At 41.8% G+C, this 21,606-nt stretch overlaps 1 protein-coding gene across 4 annotated transcripts; it reads left to right on the top strand.

The window, feature by feature from the left end:
• The first annotated feature begins 2,440 nt into the window (after nt 1-2,440).
• Nucleotides 2,441-20,087, top strand: LOC117540100 (proto-oncogene DBL). Of its 4 annotated transcripts, none has more exons than XR_004568116.1 (26): nt 2,441-2,605; nt 4,252-4,386; nt 4,595-4,711; nt 5,229-5,378; nt 5,469-5,593; nt 5,782-5,896; nt 5,976-6,095; nt 8,875-9,066; nt 9,615-9,806; nt 9,883-10,057; nt 10,392-10,480; nt 10,726-10,826; nt 11,309-11,375; nt 11,539-11,654; nt 11,784-11,853; nt 11,942-12,034; nt 12,212-12,304; nt 13,180-13,305; nt 14,923-15,138; nt 15,320-15,412; nt 15,714-15,792; nt 16,044-16,083; nt 17,634-17,661; nt 18,038-18,210; nt 18,792-18,907; nt 19,748-19,820. XR_004568116.1 is itself a non-coding variant. In XM_034206589.1 (26 exons), exons 1-26 carry the CDS (start codon nt 2,555-2,557, stop codon nt 20,045-20,047), a joined length of 3,039 nt encoding a protein of 1,012 aa, XP_034062480.1. In that variant the 5' UTR covers nt 2,441-2,554; the 3' UTR covers nt 20,048-20,087. The 4 variants fall into 4 exon arrangements, 3 of the variants coding, with proteins under 3 accessions (XP_034062480.1, XP_034062481.1, XP_034062482.1); XM_034206589.1 differs by lacking the exon at nt 17,634-17,661 and adding an exon at nt 19,966-20,087 and having other exon boundaries at nt 19,748-19,860; XM_034206590.1 differs by lacking the exon at nt 17,634-17,661 and adding an exon at nt 19,966-20,087 and having other exon boundaries at nt 18,113-18,210; nt 19,748-19,860.
• The last annotated feature ends 1,519 nt before the right edge of the window (nt 20,088-21,606 follow it).

Here is a 21,606-nt window from a genome sequence, read left to right on the forward strand (position 1 = left end):
TAGTTAGCCCAGTTAGCACTTAGTTAGGCTTAGCAGCCCGAATAACATTTACCCATTTAAATAGTTGTGGTAGATACCTTTGTTTTAAACATCATAAATACACAAACAAAAATGAATACTTACAGGTTGTGTACCCAAGGGTGTAACTTTGGTTTGAGAAGTGGGGGGGACACAAGACAGGGGGTCCTCCGCAATGAAATATTTTCTCAATTTAATTCCATGTCCTCCCTTTCTACAAATATATTAGGGACTGTAGTGTTAACAAATCCAAGAAAAATGTGTAGTGTATATAATGAGTGTGCACACACTTATCTAATATCCTATCCATGTGAACCTGTTTTATTTGTGATGACCTCACATCCTCTAGGGGGGTCCGGGGGCATGCACCCCCGGGAAGATTTTTTCTTTAAATTGAAGTTAAATGCATCAATCTGGTGCACTTTGAAGGCAACATTAAGAGATTTATGGATGCAGCTCTCTGTTGTGCACCGACAGAAATGTTAAGAGTTTAATTTATATGTTGTTTTTGTCACTCACCATTTACCTGTCATTCCAGGTTTCCTGATTATCTACCTCTCTCCCGTGCTCATCAGCACCAGCCCCGCCCCTGATTGTTCCCACCTGTGTCTTGTTATCTTGGGTTTAAATTCCCAGTCTCCCATGTGTTCTTCGTCAGTTCGTCTTGTCCATGCCTAGATCAGATCTATGCTCTCCTTGATACCATGATGTTTTTGTTCCTCACTACGTGAGCGATCTTCATCTCATCAAGAGATTAGAAAGTGTTTATTTTTGTTCATCTATTAAAGTATCTTACAAATACTTTACCTCTGTCTCCTGGGTCGTGCAATTGGGTCCTATACCTTGAGTTTCTGAGTTCGTAACACTCTCAACACTCATATGAAACAGAACTGTATATATTTCAATAATCAAAAAACCATTAGAATATTCTCACAACCAATAACAAATCATTGATAAACTCCTCTCTCCTATCTTTATTTTACCTATAGTTTGCATTATTTCTTTTTATTTATGCATATTTGACTAATCACACCCCTTTCAAACTGTGTTTTTTATTTTGTACTGACCTATGGAATGATTTCTTAACTTATTTTATACACGACTAATATTACATAGATGGAAATATTTGTTTACCTAGATGACCAAACCGTTTGAGCCCACTGAGATAACTTAGACTAAAGTTTACAATCTAATTACTTAGAGTCCTTTACCTCCCTGAGCTGACGTTATCTCTCTCAGTCCGACAGGAAAGAGCTCTCCCTCTCCTTATTGTTGAAACAGCTACTAATCTCCGCTAGCTCCGAGCTAGCACCAGATGCTAACGACAACCCCTGTATATCTCTCTCTCTCTCCTCTCTCTCTCTCTCTCTCCTCTCCTCTCTCTCTCTCTCTCTCTCTCTCTCTCTCTCTCTCTCTCTCTCTCTCTCTCTCTCTCTCTCTCTCTCTCTCTCACAAGATGCGCTCACACACAGACGCTCCTCCGTGACGATGACCGCTTGCGTAGACACATTATAATAAACACATTTAAAAAGTGGGGGGGACACAAATGGGATTTTGAAAAGTGGGGGGGACATTTCCCCCCTGTCCCCAGTGGAAATTACGCCCATGTGTGTACCCGAATCTCCCGCTGGTCCAAACCATGGTCCAAACAAAGTAGGAACAGCATCGTTCTTCAGTGCCCTACGCTGTACAGTACATATCCGGCATGAATCGCTGAAAGGTTTGTGAAGCTTTGTTTCGTGAAATGCTGGCAGAGGGTGTGGCCTCTGGGTGTTCACACGTCACAGTACCCAGGAAGTAAACAATGGAAAATGAGAAATCTCCAACGAGGCGTTTTGGGGCAGCATAGACTGTGTTAGAGTTTTATCTGCTACAGGGTGTATTTTGAGGGTTTTTGACTCTGCAGACCGTTTACATGCATAAAAACCTTCATAATACACAAGGGGACGGGTAATAACCGGAAAAGCATGACATGGACCCTTTAATAAAACCATGTGTGCTGCTTTTGTTAAAAATGTAATCCAGAGGTGGTTAATTCTCTCCTGAGTTTCGACCGCCATCTAGCGGTTCGTTTGGAAATGTCCGATATCCTACTATTTATTATTTCCTTCCAATGCTGGGTACATCATGACTGTTTCTCTGTTTAGTAAAAATAAAATAGAAAAAGACACACAAGTAGCCACATCTTCAGGTTAAGAAACATGAAGTTCAATAAATAATCACCTTTTGCAGCTGCTTGTTACCTAATATACCACTAAATAATACGCGTATAATAGTCGAATTAAATCATCCTTCAGTATTCAGCTTTCACTACAAATAAGAGGGACGTGTGAGGAGCGGGAAACTTATTTTGGCTTTGACGTCAGGTAGGTGAAACACACCCATCATCCGGAGCTGAAGTGCATCTGCTGCAGACACCGCAGTGTGTGTTACCGTGCCATCGCTGCAGTTGCTCGCTCCCGACACCTACCACGTCCCGCTGCAGACTTCCCGGGCCGGGAGAGAACCGGGAGAGAACCGGGAAGAGCGGAGAGCCATGGCAGAGTCCAACCCGATGTGGGGCTTCCCCCGTCTGCGCCGGGCCGCGGTAAGCTGTGCCGGGAGGAGGGAGGCTTCAACCGGGGCGGAGAGGATACTGCAGCAGGGAGAGAGGGGGGGCTGTTCTTAGGACAGTTTAGTACTGCGACACAGAGGTTGGGATGTGCTCGTGCAAACTGCATTAGATATTTAAAAATGCATTAAAGTGAAGAGACTGCTCTTATTCAGATGGCTGGTCAATGTTAAGAGTCTGTGCAGGGCAGCAGGACAGGCCAATGACAAACGTGTATCGTGTGTGTGTGTGTGTGTGTGTGTGTGTGTGTGTGTGTGTGTGTGTGTGTGTGTGTAAACTGTGTAGAACAGCAAGAGTCTTTAGTACCTTTACTGCAGTCTAACTGTGTAGTGCTTTCAACATATGCAGCTTTATATTATAACAGATTTGGGACCGGCCTATGTGTGAAATGCTTGATGCCCACACTCCTAAATGTAGTTGTGGAATGCAGATGTCCTAACAAGTCTGCGATCATCCAATAACATTCATCATGGCTGCTATTTGAGTGCATATCCAGGTTTATACAGACACCTGGATGACTGTTCACTTGCTAGTGCAGTGTGTGTAGAAAGGACTACTGGATGTGAGTGGGAGGGAAAGCAGTTTGTATTTAGTCTGAGGTCAGCAGTTTCTGGTTTAAAGGTCTCCTTACGATGATTACAACACACCTGCATACAGAAAGCTGTTTCCTGTGCTACTGCCATCTGTGTTTAAAATAAGATCTAGCATTGTTTGTATTTGAAATGCATAAGTCTTCCTCATGGTTAATACTTTCTCAGACTATAAGATATGTGCAAAAACTGTGGAGACAAATGTAAGGTGAGCAGGTTTTTTTGGAGAAGAGGAGAGGATGATATGTGTAAAAGATGGCAAGCATGTGAGAAAAAAGTTATCACAAGGGGAAGATTGCAGGATTAGTTCTCTGCTCAATGGTTAGCAGTCTTGTGTTATTCAACTGGAAGCCAAACAAATCTCGAATTACTTTTAATCCCTCGGCTACTGTGCTTAATACAGATGAGAAAAGCAAATGCAAAAGTGTATTTCAGCTACTTTTGCTACATTTCCAATTAGGAAGTTACCTGCTACAAGAAAATAAGCACAGAGTCATGAAGAGAGAGAAAAGTGAACAAAAACAGATATAAAAAAATACTAAACTAAATGTATTTTGACCCATTCAAGCAGGAAAAGACCATATGACATCCTGAAAGAAAGTTTAGGTAATTGAGTTTTAACATTAAAGCTCCATGTTTGTACAGAGAAGGGAAGGTGAGAGCATGCAAAGCAGTTTATAATGAGAAAGAGTGAGGAAACAGCCATCAATCTGAAGAGCTGACTGTCAGACATGCTGAAGTGCTGTAGAGGCCGACAGACTCCCCAGACTGACACAGAGAGATGCTGATGCTGTGTTGAGCTTTGCTAGACTGCACGACTAACACCATCCAGCTGTCAAAGCTTCTGACTGACTCCTCTCTTCCTGTACTCCTGTGCACTAATCCAGGGATAGGCTGGAGTTGAAATCCACCAAAGCCAGTTTACCACATTGTTAGCATGACAGAAATAATTTCCCTTTCCTTATATGTTGTTCCCTTGTCTAGTAAGTGTGTATAAGAATAGAATAATATCACCGTATCTTCCTCTTTTAGACCTCATTTCCAGGAAATCTGCATCTGGTCTTGGTGCTCGGCCCTAGCGGTTTGTTAAGCTCCGCCCCCAGTCCGTCTTCAAGCACTGACCTCGGCTTCCGCTTCAGCCAGGATGACTTCCTGTTAAAGATGCCGGTGAGAGGGGAGTTAGAAACTGAGAAAAATAGTGGTGGGGACACATTTTTATTTTACGTTTTTACATGTACTTTCCATATCTGGTGCAGCACGATGGTATCTGCTCCACACTACACACACTCTTTCTGTCCATTTGGATATCTTTTCTCTTCTATTTGCTTACTACATGCAAAACGCTGTTATTTAATTGGATGCTTTGTGTATTTAGGTGGTGATGTTACGTTCTGTTGGTGACCTGCTGCGCTACATCGATGAACACCACCTGACATCAGACTTCACTGCAAAAGTGGAGTACTGCCAAAGTGACTGGGTCCTCCTCCGTCAGGTACACACTTCTGATGCTCGTCTATCCACCAGAGCTTGGCATGCTGCTTTTGAATATTAAGAATATCAAGCGATTTCATAGCTATGTTTGCACACTTTTAATAATTAAAGGGCCCCTATTAGGCTTTTGGGGGCATTCCCTTTCCAGTAATGTGTTAAATAGTTTTTTTGTTGCATATAAATAGTTTGCAATTGGACTCCTTTGTTTACTCCAGTAACATCATGACATCACTATGTAACACTCATGCTTCTATTGGCTAGCGCTCCAACATATGGTGCGTGATAGGATCGGGACAACCAATAGGACCAACAGAGCCGACCAGCTAACCAATCAGATTAGACTAGGTACTTGTTAAAGACAGAGGGTGAAAGGCATGTAAACATGTCATAGTTGAGGCACAAAATACAAATATGAACCTGGAAATTAGCATAATAGAGCCCCTTTGAAAAACACAACAAATCAGCATTCTTATAATATTTTTGTTATGTTTTATGTGTGAAAATGTGTGTGTCTTCAGGCCATTGAGACCTTTGCAGTGACAGTGAAGAAGATCGCCCAGCATCTTCAGGGTTTTGGCGCAGAGCTTTCTGAAACTGACCTTCCAGATGAAGCTAATGCCATCGAGTTCCTGCTACACTCACACACACACCGATACCGGCAGATGAAGGTTTGCTCCTCTCTTTGTGTCTAGCAGTTTTTGTATTTGATTTCTCCATCTGTTTTTTTTATTTATTATCTTTTGGTTTGTCATATTCAGGACGATATCCGGAGCGTGCTGAAAGAAGGACGGCTGCTGCTGTCAAACCTGGAGACGGTCAAAGCCTCAAAGAGAGATGTAGACGCGGAGAGGGACTTAAAATCAGACATGGACACTGTTCAAAGGTGCAGCATGCAGACATCTGCTGTAGAGAACTTACTTGGACATAAAAACAAGTTGGTAAATACAAGACGTACTGGGAGAAGGATGAAAAGATGAAAGGGTTTTATGAGGCATATTCTCAGCTTGACATCAACATCTTATTAAACCTTTGAGGCAGCTTGTGTGAATGTGTGTGTTGTGTGTGTTTAAGGCTCCTGGCTCAGCTCAGAGACATGGAGGAGGCGTTTGATGGCTTCTTTGAGAAACACCACCTGAAGCTACAGCAGTACCTCCAGCTGCTGCACTATGAAATGAGGTTCCACAAGGTGTGGTGATTGGTCACATTAGCTCTGAGTCTATGTTACATGATGTGATGATTAATTGTGTGTGTGTGTTTGTGTGTAGATGGAGGAGGTGCTGGAGAAGATCACTGCCAAAGAGGCGGACATTGACTCTGTGGGAACAACTGTGGTTCAGACAGAGCAGCTGCTGATGGACCTGGAGATACTGGACGCAAACGCTCAGGTCACAAACAAAGTCACACAACATGCTCACAGTTAGAGTTTTTGGTGACAAGCAGAAGAAAATGAAGCTGGTCTGTCTGCAGAAAAGCTCTCCCTACAGAGTTTGTCTTATTACAGATATTTTACTTTTTAAAGCCTCAGCCTTACATTTTGGCCATGCTGTTGTTTTTGACAAGTGACACCTGAAGAAACTACATCTACTAATATAATATAACTAACCTTTATGCACTGTAAATACACTGTAAAAAAAACACAGAAAGCTCCAAAAACTGGACAATACCAGGTGGTGACATATCAATTTCTAGGTATCCCTTCTCTAAAGCATGCACTGTTTTAATTGCATTTTTTTGTCTAAATGAGACTATAATGTAAAAAAGGAACATCATGCTGTATTGAAGAAGATTAAACTAGCGATGGAATCAATAATCCATAAGGCAAAATGTTTGATAAGGTTATAAAATCTATTAGAAGTAAGGTCATGTTCTCATTGACTTCTATACTGTCTGATTTATTTTGCAAGCAGTGGTGTCACCCCCCTGCTGGCCAATATAAACAGTGCAGGTTTAAAGAACTTAAAGGTCCCATGACATGGCCATTTCTACTGATCATAGTTCCATTGTTGAGGTCTACTAGAATAGATTTTCATTGTTCAATGTTCCAAAATCACATTGGTTTCTCATACAGCATCTCTGTATGGTATGTGTATTCACTCTGTCCTAAACGGCTTGTTGGAGCTCCTGCCTATGAGCCCACTGTGCTCTGATTGGTCAACTCGCCCACTCTGTTCTGATGAGTCCACCACCGTTACAGCGGAACATCAGTGATTATGTGTGTTTAGAGTATGAGAGGTCCTGATAATTTATTCCGGTAAATTACTCTGACCTCCTAATTGACCTTTCCGAAGTTATTGAGTCTATGTAAGTTTGCTGCTTGGCTCAGATCCACCAACGTCAGCAAGATCTCACCTCTTCCTAACCCCCCCGAAGAACCAGGTTCAATTAACTGCTGTTTCAATTCAGACAACTCTTTTTTAATCTGTTTAAGCGATCCCGAAGGATTTTGATATCAGTAAATGGAGTGTGCTCCTACCTAAGTGTGTGTGGCAGGGTGCAATCTTACCTTTGACGCAGGAGAGGAGAGCACAGGTGTCTTTTAAAGGATCCCAATCCAACAGGTGGGATTCAGTTTATTTGAAGAAAAATAGGTCTAAACTAATACAGGGTTTTTACCTTCTCTCTCACAACATTATAATCATACTAACAAAAAAACCGTGCTGTGATCATGTTCAAATGAAACTTTAATTCACAGTCTTACATTTATTACCAAAATGTTTTAATTTCAACTGCCCATTTCAGTTGTGACATTTTAAAATTCTCCCGATAGAATTTAGAGGTGTTTCCTCGTAAAAAGACCGGTGACAATAAAAAGCGCATTCAACTTTCCATTCACCAATTTATTCACATCAGTTTCATACCGTTTTTTCCGACACAGACGGCGGATTAACACTCAAAAACCCATACCTGTCCGCAAAATTCGGGGGACAAGATTTCCCCACAGGTCGCGGTATTTATAAAGGTTCATACACACATCTCTCATCAAATCATTCCACTCAGCCAACAACCAATAAATTCGAGAGATATTTACCCCGTCTAGAAGGACCTTACCGAGAGCTATTAACCCAGCTCTGGAGCTTTTTACTCTCACCCCTGTCTTTTATGCACAAAAACCCCGATAGCATTTTCCAAAACGCCTCTTCCACACCCACATCAGGAAAAACTGGGCATGGCTTCTACTGTACAGGGCTAAAAACATGACTCGACATGTTCCATAGCTTTATGGCCTAAGACCCCCCCCCCCTGTGTACTGCTGCCAGAGGAGAGAGAGAGAAAAACGGCCTACTCTTTTCACAGACACCCATATATCATTTTCCCCTACACACTCAACCTACACAAACCACTTTGTTTTGTTTATATTGTACTATAGAAAAACCTAAAATATGAAGCATGTTCATTGTGGGTTATACAAGAATATATTTGATTATATTTGATTATAACTAACTTTCGTTTTTAAGTATTAAACATGCTATGAAAACTCACAACAATGTGTTACAATGGCGTTTGTTAGCAACCAGAAAATGACACCATTAATGACAAACAGGTGAAAATGCTGCGTGGGGTCTGGGTGCCGTGTTGGCGGGACATTGCTGGGCTCGCTGCTCCGCCCTTTGAGGCTCGAGGAGCGGACAGTGTGAGCTGGATTACTGGTGTCGTTTCCTGGTTGCTGCGTGGGGTCTGCGAGACACCGCGGAACTCAGCCTGAGAACACACACACTCACAGCCAGGCTGTGAGTGCGGATTGGTCCATTTGGACCTGGGTATCGTTACATCACTATACTCAGGAAGAAAAAAATGGAAAAAGAAAAATCTCCAACGAGGCGTTCTGGGGCAGCATAGACAGGTATTTTCTGTGTTAGAGTTTTACTCGCTACAGGGTGTACTTTGAGGGTTTGTGACTCTGCAGACCGTTTACATGCAGAACAAGCTACATAACACACAAGGGGACGGGTAATAACCGGAAAAGCATGACATGGGACCTTTAAATATTGGCTTCACTTTTGCCCCTTGGGTCAAATGGCACACAGTAGTTGAGGCTCGATTTGATATTTGATATATTTGCTATCCACCTTTGTGTTCTCACATAAGGAAACAAAATATTTTTGATGTGTGGAAAGTGTGGAAATGAATTGAGTTTAAACCTTGATGTGTTTGTCTGTGGCTCAGGAGGAGATGGCTCGTGCCCAGGTGTTGATCCTGCATGGCCACCAGTTGGCGGCCAACCACCATTACGCCCTGGCGCTCATTGTCCAGCGCTGCAACGAGCTGCGGCATCGCTGTGACCTCATCACTGCTGCCGTACGCATCAAGAGGGCCTCGCTCACCAGAGCACAAGACCTGCTGCTCCGCCTTGAAGGGGTAAAAAGGCTGACATGACACACACACACTCAAAGACTTACACATATAAACATAGCAGTATGTACTAATTATATATGTTTGATTAACTTTTTCTGGTCTTTGCGTTCTCTACTCCCTCTTTTTTCCATGCAAGTTTAATCATCATTAACCACTATTTGTGTAAGCTATATGTTTGTTTTGATATATAACATTAAAAATAAATAAAAGGGCAAACATTTAAAAAGGACAATTTCCACATGTGAGTCTCCTTTTTGTTATTTGTTGCTATCACATAAATAACATTTAATGTGTTTGCAAAATGTGTATCTTGTGTTGTGTCCTAGTTAGTAATGATCTGTAGTTTAATCATTAACCACTATTTGTGTAAGCTATATGTTTGTTTTGATATATAACCTTGACAAAAGTTGAAGGGCAAACATTAAAAAAGGACAATTTCCACATGTGAGTCTCCTTTTTATTATTTGTTGCTATTACATAAATAACATGTATAATGTGTTTGCAAAATGTGTATCTTGTGTTGTGTCCTATGTTTGTGTGTTTGTGTCCAGGCCCTTCGGTGGTGTGACGAGGGTGCCTATCTTCTGGCGAGTCAGATGGTGGACAGGTTCCAAACCCGGGAGGGGGCTCAGGAGGCGCTGCAGTACCTCACCTATCACCAAGAGAGGGCGCCGTCTGCACTGAAGAACAATCAGGACATCGTCAGCCTGGAGCTGGAAGCCATACTCACCCCACAGCTGCAGGTAACCCTCACCATACTGATCACAAACACACAACATTATCCACAACTCCCCTCAAACTGTACCTCTTTCTTTCTAGTCCCAAATTTCCATGGTGGCAGAGAAACTGAACTCGATGCAGTCCATGATCAGAAACAGAGAGCAGTGTCTGAAGAAGCTGGCCGATGTACAAATCAGACCCATTCAGCTGGTGGCCCCGAGGCCCGAACATACCTCGCAGCGCTGCAAGTCACCCCTCTTCTCCCCAAAACATGGTATAATCCCCTCCAAAGGTCCTTTATGTCTTCCCATAGCTGTTGTTTCTGTGGTGTGGATTTGTTTTCAAGGTTCAAATTCTGTCCACTGTGTCAATACAGCAACACTGCTATTGTTTAAACCTTTGAGTCCGTGTGTTTGTCATCATGACCCACATTTACTCTCAGAACTGCTACACTATGGGAAACTACCACAGAGGATGTATTATGTCATTTGCAAGGTGTCATATTTCTGTCTATCCGTCTGCCTGTGGACAGATGTTGTAACCACGATACAGTGCAACAGTACATGATGCTGACTCTCACTACAAGTTGTATTTGTCTGTTTCCACAGGTGTAGACTTTAACGTCCTGAACTCCAAGTTCTCCTTTGATCTGCTACCTGGCAAACGAGCGGCGAGAAAGAACAACAACCAACGCAAGGTGTGTGTTTTTAAACTTAATGTAAGATTGGCGTGAAATTTGTGCAGACATTCCTCCTTGAGATTAATTGTTATAATTTCCCTTTTCTATGTAGTGCCATCATAGGGTCAATATTTCAATTTGTCCAATGACATGGTACTCTGGTTAATGATGAAATACCTAATGAATCTTCCTCCTGGGTTTAGTGACAGGGCTCTTACAAATGTGTCGAAGACTCCAACTAAGTGTCTTGTCTGTGTTTTCAGATCGAGGTAATGCATGATTTTCAAGGCAACCGCAGCTGTTTGTATGGCTCCACAACAGAAACAGATTCAGAGGCAGAAGACAATCCAGAGCAGGTCACACGGTACGCAATCTGACACATTATTGTTCTTAAAATCGAGACTCTAATGTGGCACTGTCTGTATACTATAGGCTGCACAATGCTTTTGCTGAAGGGGGCATCATTTCAAGGCACGCATCATGGGATACTGTTTCAAAATTAGAGAATACATTTTTTTAAATCAGTGCACTCCCATAGCAAAATCAGAGCGCTAAATACATATTGATGCAAAACCACAGCTGTAAAAACAGTTGTTTAGTATTGTGTTAGAAAAACTGTAAAAAATAAAGCCTGTCTGAGGCGTAGGAGAACCAGTCAAAAAGATCTGTCTGCAGCGCCAGACTCCAAAAGTTATGCGGGCAGTGTCCCAACTGTGGTCTATACTGTATTCATCTGCAGACAGAAGCAAGTAAAAGCCTTTTCGTGCCAACTTCACAGCATTTAGTATTTTCTTTAGCTTTGCATTTATGTTTTTTTCTAATTCCTCTCTTTTTAACTCTTTCTAGCCATGTAATGAAGGAGCTGATCGCTACAGAGAGGATCTATGTGGACGAGCTGCTCTCTGTCCTTCTGGTGAGTTTATTTCAGATTACTCTTATGGCATTTTGAATTTCCCCTTTTCCTGTCAAGTTTTCCCTCTCCTCTCCTCTCCTCTCCTCTCCTCTCCTCTCCTCCCCTCTCCTCTCCTCTCCTCTCCTCTCCTCTCCTCTCCTCTCCTCTCCTCTCCTCTCCTCAGGGCTACAGAGCAGAAATGGAGGACCCATCCATGTCTAATCTTCTTCCTTCAGCTCTGCGCAGCCAGAAGGACGTTCTGTTCGGCAACATGCCAGAGATTTACCAGTTCCACAGCAGGCATGACACAGACACACACAAACTCACAAACACACACATGTACACAAACTCACACACAAGCTGTCACAGACTTGTCCTTTCAGTGTTTTCATGAGAATCCAATTTCCTTCCCTTTTCCTCTCCGTTTAGGATCTTCCTCCAAGATCTGCAGAGTTGCCTGGAGACACCAGAGAGGGTGGGGGCTTGCTTCCTACAACGGGTGAGGACAAATTAGGATCAACAGAGGAACTTCATGTGAAGTGATACGCCATACCACTTTTAATCGTAAATGATGTGTGTGTGAGCAGAAAAAGAAGTTCCAGGTATACCAGCGTTACTGCCAAAACAAGCCACGCTCCGAGTTGCTATGGAGACAGTGCTCTGATTCAACCTTCTTCAAGGTACTTACACACCATATATATTATTTATAATCAATTATCCGGTCATTCTCTCATATTGACTGGATGCAAGTCAACCTGTTACGATTTTTAGAATTCAATGATGTTTTCCAATTACGCCGTGTACAAATCTCTATCTCCCTCCCCCATCCCTCTTCTTCTCTCCCTCTTTCTCTGCAGGAGTGCCAGAAGAAGCTAGACCACAAGCTGGGTCTGGACTCTTACCTCCTGAAACCAGTCCAGCGCCTCGCCAAGTACCAGCTGCTCCTCAAGGTTCTGTTCATCTGAGTCAGTCAGTGATGGAAAGACACACCATGCATGTTTCAGAGATTTGGTTTTCCCAAACAATGAAGGTTTTTCTGCCTTGTTGAAAAATAGTATCTCTTAAAACGCAGCTAAGATGTTTTGCACTGCCCTACATCTTTGCTGCTCGGGTTAATTATTTGCTCGTTATAAATATGGTTTATTTCTTTATTCAGGGATTTACAAAGATGTTTCATTTGGCATGTGGTCCAAATTATTTCATCAAATCAAATCAAATCAAGTTTTATTTATATAGCACATTTATGAACGATTTTTGGTCGAGCCAAAGTGCTGTACATATAATAAAAATAGCCTACAGTAGAGACACTACATGAGGACTATCTACTATACGTTGACTATCATGCTTGCTAAAAGCTAACATGTTTACAACCTTTGTTTGACATTTGACCTGATAATGGCACTAGAGGAAAAGTAAAGGAATCAATCAAAGTTATCACATTGAATGTTAAGGAGGACATGAATGAGTGAACTGAATGTCATGGCAGTCCATCCAATGGTCATGGAGATTTTTCACTCTGGATCAAATAGGTGGATTGACCATCCATAAATTCATGTAATCATGTGGTCAGGTCTGTCTGCACTGTTATAGGTTTTCACAAGACAAAACGCAAAACTGCATTTAGATTGATTAAGGACAAATGGAAGATGGCACAAGAGGCAATCAGTCAAGACAGTTATAACAACAACAACTCCTAAAGACAGATACAAACACTTGTGAGGATACAAGTAGAGGTCTTAAACAGGCACAGAGGAAATGTCAACATAGACAGATTAGATCAAGTATATACACTGACTTGTCATCCTGTGTCTCTGTGGTGTTTCAGGAGCTGCTGAAGCACTGCACGGAGGATCTGTACCGCTGTGAGCTGCAGGAGGCTCTGGACTCCATGTTGGAGCTGCTGAAGTCTGTCAACGACTCCATGCATCAGATCGCCATCACTGGATATCAGGTACCAACCACTCAATTCAATAGATCAGATGGAGTGGATGTTTATGTCAGCGGATGCAAGATTTATGACACACCATTATGCTTCAATATAAAACGGTTCAATCCTCATTTTATATCTATAACCACATTTCTCATTGACTTCTGTTTTCTACTACCTCAGGCATAAATTACTCTCAAAACGTTCTTGAAAAAATCTAATTAAATGGCTTTAATTGGTATTATCTAAGCTCAATTGTTGCTTTATATGATTGATATGAGTTTGTACAAGAGTTTTGCATACCTGCACCTAAAAAGGTATGGCATGAATTGCATTGAATCATGTTGATTAATAGCCTATAGTCCCAGTGTTTCCCATACATTGATTCATTTGTGGTGGGCCGCCACAATTAAATAATCGTCCGCCACAAATAGATCTAAAAAAAAAAAAAAACGTTTTACATTTTTTTGGTGGTCTAAACTCTAATGGATAGTGAGGTGGGCTGATGATCGGAAGGTTGCGAGTTCAAATCCCGCCTGGAACACCACCACTAGTGTGCCCTTGAGTAAGGCACTTAGCCCTCAGTTACTCCAGGGAGAATGTCCCTGTAATTGTAAGTCGCTTTGGAATAAGGCGTCTGCTAAATGCCTAAATTGTAAATTATATTTTTGGCAGAATAAACCCCACAGATCCTCAACTCCAGTGTGTCTCATTCAGGGCCGCCCCTCCCTACTCGCAGATCACGCAGACTGCCTCACCTCGCATAGGGGGCCTCACCTCGCATAGGGGGCCTCACCTCGCGGAGGGGGCCTCATCTGAAGCGCAAATGCGGCGCACCTTTATGCGCTTATGCGGATATATGCGCTTATTATGCCGCTTTGTGAGGGGGCCACAAGTTGGCCAGGGGCAGCCCTGGTCTCACAACGCAACACAGAGCAACAAGAACGTTGTCTGCCATGAACTCGCATGTATTTTGTTATTTGAGGGGGTGGTGGATGCGTGGGCATAGTTTAAGGGGCCTTTGGTTTTTCCTGCTGGGGGAAAAAAAAATAGAATCAAATTCTGTGGGAAACACTGAGTCCATATCCATTAAAGGTGAACTATTATGCAAAATCCACTTTTTCATGTCTTTTATACATAAATATGTGTCCCCTCTGTGTAAAGAGATTCTGAAAGTTTCAGGGGAAAATATTTGCTCACTTTTTCTCCTGATCCTTTTATATAAACCTGTCTGAAATTGAGCTGGTCAGATTTTGGCCACTTTATGATTACGATTTTTTGGCTTGTGTAACCATTAGCCAATAACCAACCAAGGTAACCCCCCCCCCACACACCTTATCACCTAAATCTCCTCCTAGAGCACCATTGTGTTCTTTTTAACCAAATATCTCTGAGGGGCGTGGGGAGTGGCTCCTTATTTTCATCTAAAGTAACAGACAGAGAATCAGCACTTTTGAAACAGGACTGAAACAGAGGGGATCATGGGATGCTACAATGCACAATCTGTTTGGTATTTCGAGACATGTTTTGTATATATCTGAGACCTATAATAAAATAATGTAAAACAGTATAATAGGGGACCTTTAATTTTACTGCAGTTGTCCTCTGCCTGTCTGTCTGTCCCCTGTCTGTGTGTCTCAGGCCGATCTCAGCCAGCTGGGCCGGGTGGTGCTGCAGGGGGGCTTCAGCGTGTGGATCAGCCATAAGAGGGCGGCGGTGCGCATGAAGGAGCTGGCCCGGTTCAAACCCATGCAGAGACACCTCTTCCTGTACGAGCTCGCCCTGCTCTTCTGCAAGCGCCGAGACGAGGACAATCACGAAAGGATGCCCTACTACAGCTTCAAGTCCTGCCTCAGAGTGAGAACATATCATATTCATATGTGACTTTTTTAGATACATGTGGCGACATCTAATGCATTCCAATTCAGCCTTCCTGGAATAAATAAAAAATGTACGATATACATTTTTTCTGCTGTATTGTATTTTGTATTGCTGTTGGGCGTGGTTGAAATGTAAATACTTGTCTCTCTTTCTTCAGATGAGTGCAGTGGGAATCACAGAAAATGTGAAAGGAGATGTGAAGAAATTTGAAATCTGGTACAGCGGCAGAGAAGTGGTGTACATTGTTCAGGTATTTCAATCTCTTACTATCTGATCTCTAACTTATTTGCAGTGTTTTAGTGTCTGTACCTTTAGCCCGTTCAAGCAAACTTCTCATGTTGTGGTCCTTGCTGTGTGTGTGTGTGTGTGTGTGTGTGTGTGTGTGTGTGTGTGTGTGTGTGTGTGTGTGTGTGTGTGTGTGTTGTGTGTGTGTGTGTGTGTGTGTGTGTGTGTGTGTGTGTGTGTGTGTGTGTGTGTGTGTGTGTGTGTGTGTGTGTGTGTGTGTGTGTGTGTGTGTGTGTGTGTGTGTGTGTGTGTGTGTGTGTGTGTAGGCTCCCACACTGGAGATCAAAGTTGCCTGGCTGACGGAGATTCGAAAAATTCTCACCAACCAGCAGAAAAATCGCCATGGTTTCTATTACTGTTATATTTTATTTGCTGCCTCTACGTCTTTCATCAAAAAGCCTGATTTTATTATTATTTAACTTGGATTAATCTCATATTCGTTTATGTTAACAAGTAAAATAGAACAGTACATCTATTTTCAACATCTCACAAGTTTCCCATAGAAATATCAGATATTTATGTTCTTATTAAGGTCTTGCAATATAATCATGCTTGTTTTTTGGATTATTCAATGTGTCCCTTGTCCCTTTTCTCAGATGAGGCTCTTACACTTTCAGACAACCCTCTCTCTGACAGGTGATTCTCTTGCATAACCTCCCTATCTTCCTCTGTGTCTGTTTATGACCTTGTGATGCGGTCCAATTACATTCAGATACCAATTTAAAGGTAATACACTAAGAAAAAGTTTCTCTCAGCTAGTGTTTATGATTCAATAACCACTTTAATTTCACCCGCAAGCCACTCTAACTTTGTTTTTACAACAAAACATCATGGTTATATATGCAGGTTGTTGAGTTAATGAACACGTTTGTATGTGAGCAGTGTGTGTATTTGTGGTTGGGTTAGCATTTTTGTCATTACCCTGGAGAACTGGTAATCATGACTATGATGCCAAGTCCTGCAGATGGCTCTAACCCTGTCTGTGGCGCTCTCCATGCTGATGAATTCCAGCTCCATGGAGAGCGCCATACGCAGAACCAAGAGCTTACCTCAACCCTGCATGAGGGCAGTAAATACCTCATTGGGCATCTTAAACAGTCCTTAAATGTTCCAGCAGGTACTGAAATATCATAGGGTTACCTTTTAGATGTTAAGGGTATCTATAGAGACAGTGGCCAAAGTTTAGGTCAATGAAAATGTTTGGAACACCATTAGAGGTTCTCGTAGATTCTGCAGTTGTTATTCAAATGTTTGTTAGCCATTAAAAGCACTGGTTCTCTAGGATACTGTCAGCACTTTAACTTAACAGGGGGTGAGGGGAGGTACCAATATTGGGTTGACTGATAGCATGAGAGCATGTTATACTTTCAATGAATGGTTGAGTCCCGAGCTTCACAATGAACAACTAGTTTGCTCATTAAGGAGGATTATTAACTTTTGCACAAAGTTTATTGTGGGTCAAATCTTTTAAGACCATGGTATAATTTTAAACTCAAAGGATAAAGTTGGTAATATTCTGTAATTATTCTCTTTGACCAAAGTCTATTCAACAAATTCCATGAAACAACCAAAACCAACAATCAAGTATTGTTTAGATATTCAAATGCCTACTGTATGTATCCATTTTCTTTGAGCCAAAGATCTCCAATATTGTCCAAATACAATTAAAAACACATCACTGGTTGACTTCATCACTATGAATAATACTATATTTATTATTTAGTACATTTCACATTCACTGTCCTGCTGCTGTAAATACTAGCAGAGCATATATGTATTATTCTGCAGCTGAAAATAGTCCCAAACAAATGAACTGTTTCTGATGTTAAGGTAACCTTCAACCACAACTACAGCGTTAGTTTTTAGAGGAAATTTGATGTAAGTCTCTTACTAATTTTCTTCATTCGGACACTAACCCATTGTTGGTTTGGGTCTTTAAATGGGGCTTGTTGACTATATAAAATATTAGCTAGCATTATCCTTGAAGTAGATGTATTCACAAGGATGCACAGTTTAAATGTCAAAGTATGTGAGCATGGGATAATCATATTCTGAGATGTTTTGTGGTGTTTGTGATTCTTACTATGAGATGGAGGATCATATAATGAGAATGGTTGAATGATTTGTGAAGGTGTAGGTCATGTAGCATCTGCAAGTAATTTAAGTGTTTCTACTTTATTTACCAGATGGGAAGCTTTAACGTACTTATACAAGGTAACTTTTAAATATCTTAATATTTCTTTCATATGTTGGAATATATTGGAAAAAACTCCACCCATCCAAGACTTAAAGCCACATTGTGGGTTATTTACAGATGCTGGTAAATCAAGGCCTTGTGTGTGTTCAGATTATTGTGTACTTTAATATTTCCATATATTGCAGTGATCTCTGATATAATTGATATTTGGATTATAAACTCAAACATCTTTTGAAATCAGATGCTGAAATATATGTGACTGTGGATTTACAGGAATGCTGTTTTAATTTACAGAATGTGGATGAGCTCGTTTTGTGACACCGTGAATGTTGTTGTTGTTGTTTGTTTTTGTTTGTTGTGGTCGTGTCTTGTTCCCATGGTGATGGGGTTTAGTGCATCAGTGATGTGTGTGTCGTGGGGCGGAGCATCGGTTGGAGGCTGCTCAGCGTGTCTCCCTGTTCCTAACAGCTCCTCAACAACAAGCCACTCCCACATGACTCGAGGGGAGGAGTCTATTTACACAAGCCCCGCCCACTCTGAGCCAGTGGTCAATTCACCTCGACGCAGTGAGTCGCTGAGACAAAGCAGAACACAAACTAATCACTTCTTATCATATTTGTCTTTACAGTCATTAATTCACACAATTTCTTTTGAAAAATGCAAGAAAACATTTGTGGTAAAGACTCCATTTGATGTCGGTTATTCTTTAGCCAGATCTTAGCTAATGTATCTTAACTTTTAACTTGACTTTGTTCTGGAAGTTGTTCCATTGTTCTGACAGAAAACACACTTAGGAGTTAAATATATGATACATAAAATAATTAAAAAACTTAAACACAGAATCATGTCAAATTAATCCTTTGATGGCAATTAATAAAATGAAAAGACTATATTGGATTTTTACAGGCAATCGAGTATCTATATTTAGCACTGCAACTGTCCAATGACACCACTATGAAAATGATCTCACTTCGATTCAATGGCTGCACACATGACTTCAAACAAGCCTAATGGTTTATAAATATTTGAGTAGTTTTCATAATCCCCTGTGTTTCAGTATCATTTCCACAGTGGATCATGGCGTATTAGTGATTAAAAAGTGTAATATTACCTTTTGTAGTAGTCTCATTTTTCTCTCCGCCTGCAGCCTGGCCTGTTCCTGCTCACACCGTGGCGATCTGTGAGGGCCTGGAGGACTGGGGGGCCGCTACAGACCTCTCCAACCTGTCGGACTCAGATGAGGAGGATCAGCCTTCCCCTCTGGTGAGAGTTTACTTCTCATGGCACTGTAGAGGTTATGTTTAGGGGCCTTTATGAAGCCTTGAAGCTGTATCAGCACCGAGACGACAATAGGTGCCATTAAAGAGACGACAATAGGTGTCATTGGAGGCAAACGGAAGTATTCCATGTGAGTGCTCTCTTAACTGGATGATGGGAGTCCTCTAGCATAGGCAACCTTATACAGATGATAAGCTTGGTGGGCAATCACATAGACCAAAACTCAACAGAAATAATTCTGGGATGATGGCATTAAAGCTCGTACCTCAAAAAATTCCAAACAAGTACAATGGAAAGCAACACAAAGCCAGAGTTCCTACTTGCAAATGAATCCATCTTCGCCTACATGAAGCACGTTTTTTATGATTTCACACAACAACTGCAGCACCTATGGAAGCACACATTGTAAATTATATAAATTCTACTATTCAAGGGGAGGGTACGATGTGTTTTTTTGTTAGGCTGGTGAATGGAATATTTGGAAAAGTTTACATGTTAAAGTGCCGTAATTGTTCCCTGTCCGTTTCTTATATAAATGTAAGAAGGCTGCACAGTTTTATGTTTACCAGTTAAGATTGCACCTGAAATGCTTGGAGGTCTGTCAGTTGGAACTTACAACCTGAAATTACAACTTTGTCTGGAACCGAGCATCAATCTAATACTCAATTGGACAAAAAGTGCCTGTTGATTGGCCATCTGCCTTCTGTCTGTGTATCCACAGTCAATATATCTGTCTTTCCATCAATCTATTAAAGAAGATTTAGGGCTGTTGTGCAAGTAGAAATGTATTGAAATTGCCTTTTACTTTTCCTTTTCTTGCCCCAGGTGGTGGGCAGGTACCGGGTCCTGGTAGAGAGCAGCATGGCCAGCACTGATGACATCATCTTCAACTGCGGTGACGTAATCCAGCTGCTGCATGAGGAAATGTCGGGAATGTGGTAAATAAGCTGTTTGTTTCAATAATGTTGATTCAGCCTGGAGTTGAAAGTACTGAACTTATGTTAACATTTCATGCGTCTGTGTTAATGTGTGTGTAATCATAGGATGGTGAGGAATATAAGTCGTAAGGAAGAAGGGCGTGTTTTACCTGAGGACCTGCACAGGATTCTGGGAGAAACCTGCTGAGTGCCAATCAGAATAGAGGATTTAGGACACAAACACAGAATAACAACTTCCTGACCAGAAGGGGGCGTCCGACTCTGCGGAGATCATCAGATCGACGCACATCATCTGCATTTCACTCTTCAAACTACTGTGACACTCTCACTACAGAAGGGTGTAAACTACAGAAGTGACCTCAAAAGATTGTGCAAAACAATGCAAAGCACATACGTGGGACATATATGTATTTATTTTTCTGTTCAAGCTGTAGATCATTTGGATTAAAACTTAGAAATATTCATATGTACAGAATTAGGGATGCACGATATTGGTTTTTTGAAACCGATACCGATAACTTCCTGCTTCTCAAGACCGATACCAAAAAAATTCTTACGCCACTAATTATTTTAACGTGATTAACGCATGTGTATTTTTTTTCCTCGGCCGCCCCGTAGTTTCAGAGCGCATCGAGTTTAAAATACTATCTACAAGCTGATGCTGACAGCCCCGCTCCTGTCGCCCGCTTGTGGTAGACCACACTTCCACGCTCACCGGCAGGCACCGACTGGCCATCTGGAGGACCGGGAGGGTGTGTGTATGTGTGGCCCGAGCGAGCGAGAGAGAGACCTTACGTGCATTGTTGTTGTTAGCATCTGGTGCTAGCTAGCTGCGCTAACGGATATACGGAGCTGTTTAAATGAAAACAGAGGAGCGACATTTCGCCACAACTGCGCCGAGCACTTGACTTTATGCAGGAAGCCAGACAGTGGGACATTGTACGAAAAGTCAGCACACTCAGCACGGATAGTGCGCAACATGATTGCAGCGTCCAGGCAGCTCCGGTTCGAGCATATACCTTGAGTTGCACATAGCTCCAACGCCCATACCACCGACGACATGTTTGTTTACTGTCCTTGCTTCACGGCCGCACACCATTTACGTCACAGCCAGGCATGAGTTAGGGAGCGCTGGATTTGTGAACAACTCCCCTCTTCCTAAACCACTAATACCACAGTACTGGCAAAACAGGAGGAGCCGAGTGAAAAACAAGCGCCCCTCATCCCAATCCACCCACACCGCAGTATTTTTTTCTTTTTTTTAACCCAAAAAATATATTGTATATTATCGGGGCTATTAATACTGGTATCGGGTTTATCGGGATGACGTCATAATTCCTAATATTGGACCGATAATTATCGGGCCGATAATTATCGTGCATCCCTATACAGAATGGACTTATGTTGGAGACTTCAGGTTTTATCATTTCTATTTTCTTATAAAATATGACAGAAATTGTAATGTTCACGTGCCAAATAGCCCAGCTAGTGATTGTGGCTTCTTTTTGTACAACACTGTCAGTTATGGAAAGTAGCTTTACCTTGTGGTGTCAGTTTTCAAAGAAATCTAACTCTGTCTTTCTTTCAAACAGTAGCCGGCTACATCACTATTAGTGTATGCAGATCATGGTTACTCAACCTCTTAGCGCAGCCATTTAGCATCTGGTTGTTTGTTGTTGCGTTCACACATCTGAGGTCTGTACGACGAAGCCGGTTCAACCTAACCTGGATATGTTTGAGTTACCC

The sequence above is a fragment of the Gymnodraco acuticeps genome, unplaced genomic scaffold (assembly GCF_902827175.1).
Source record: "Gymnodraco acuticeps unplaced genomic scaffold, fGymAcu1.1, whole genome shotgun sequence".
NCBI lineage: Eukaryota > Metazoa > Chordata > Actinopteri > Perciformes > Bathydraconidae > Gymnodraco > Gymnodraco acuticeps.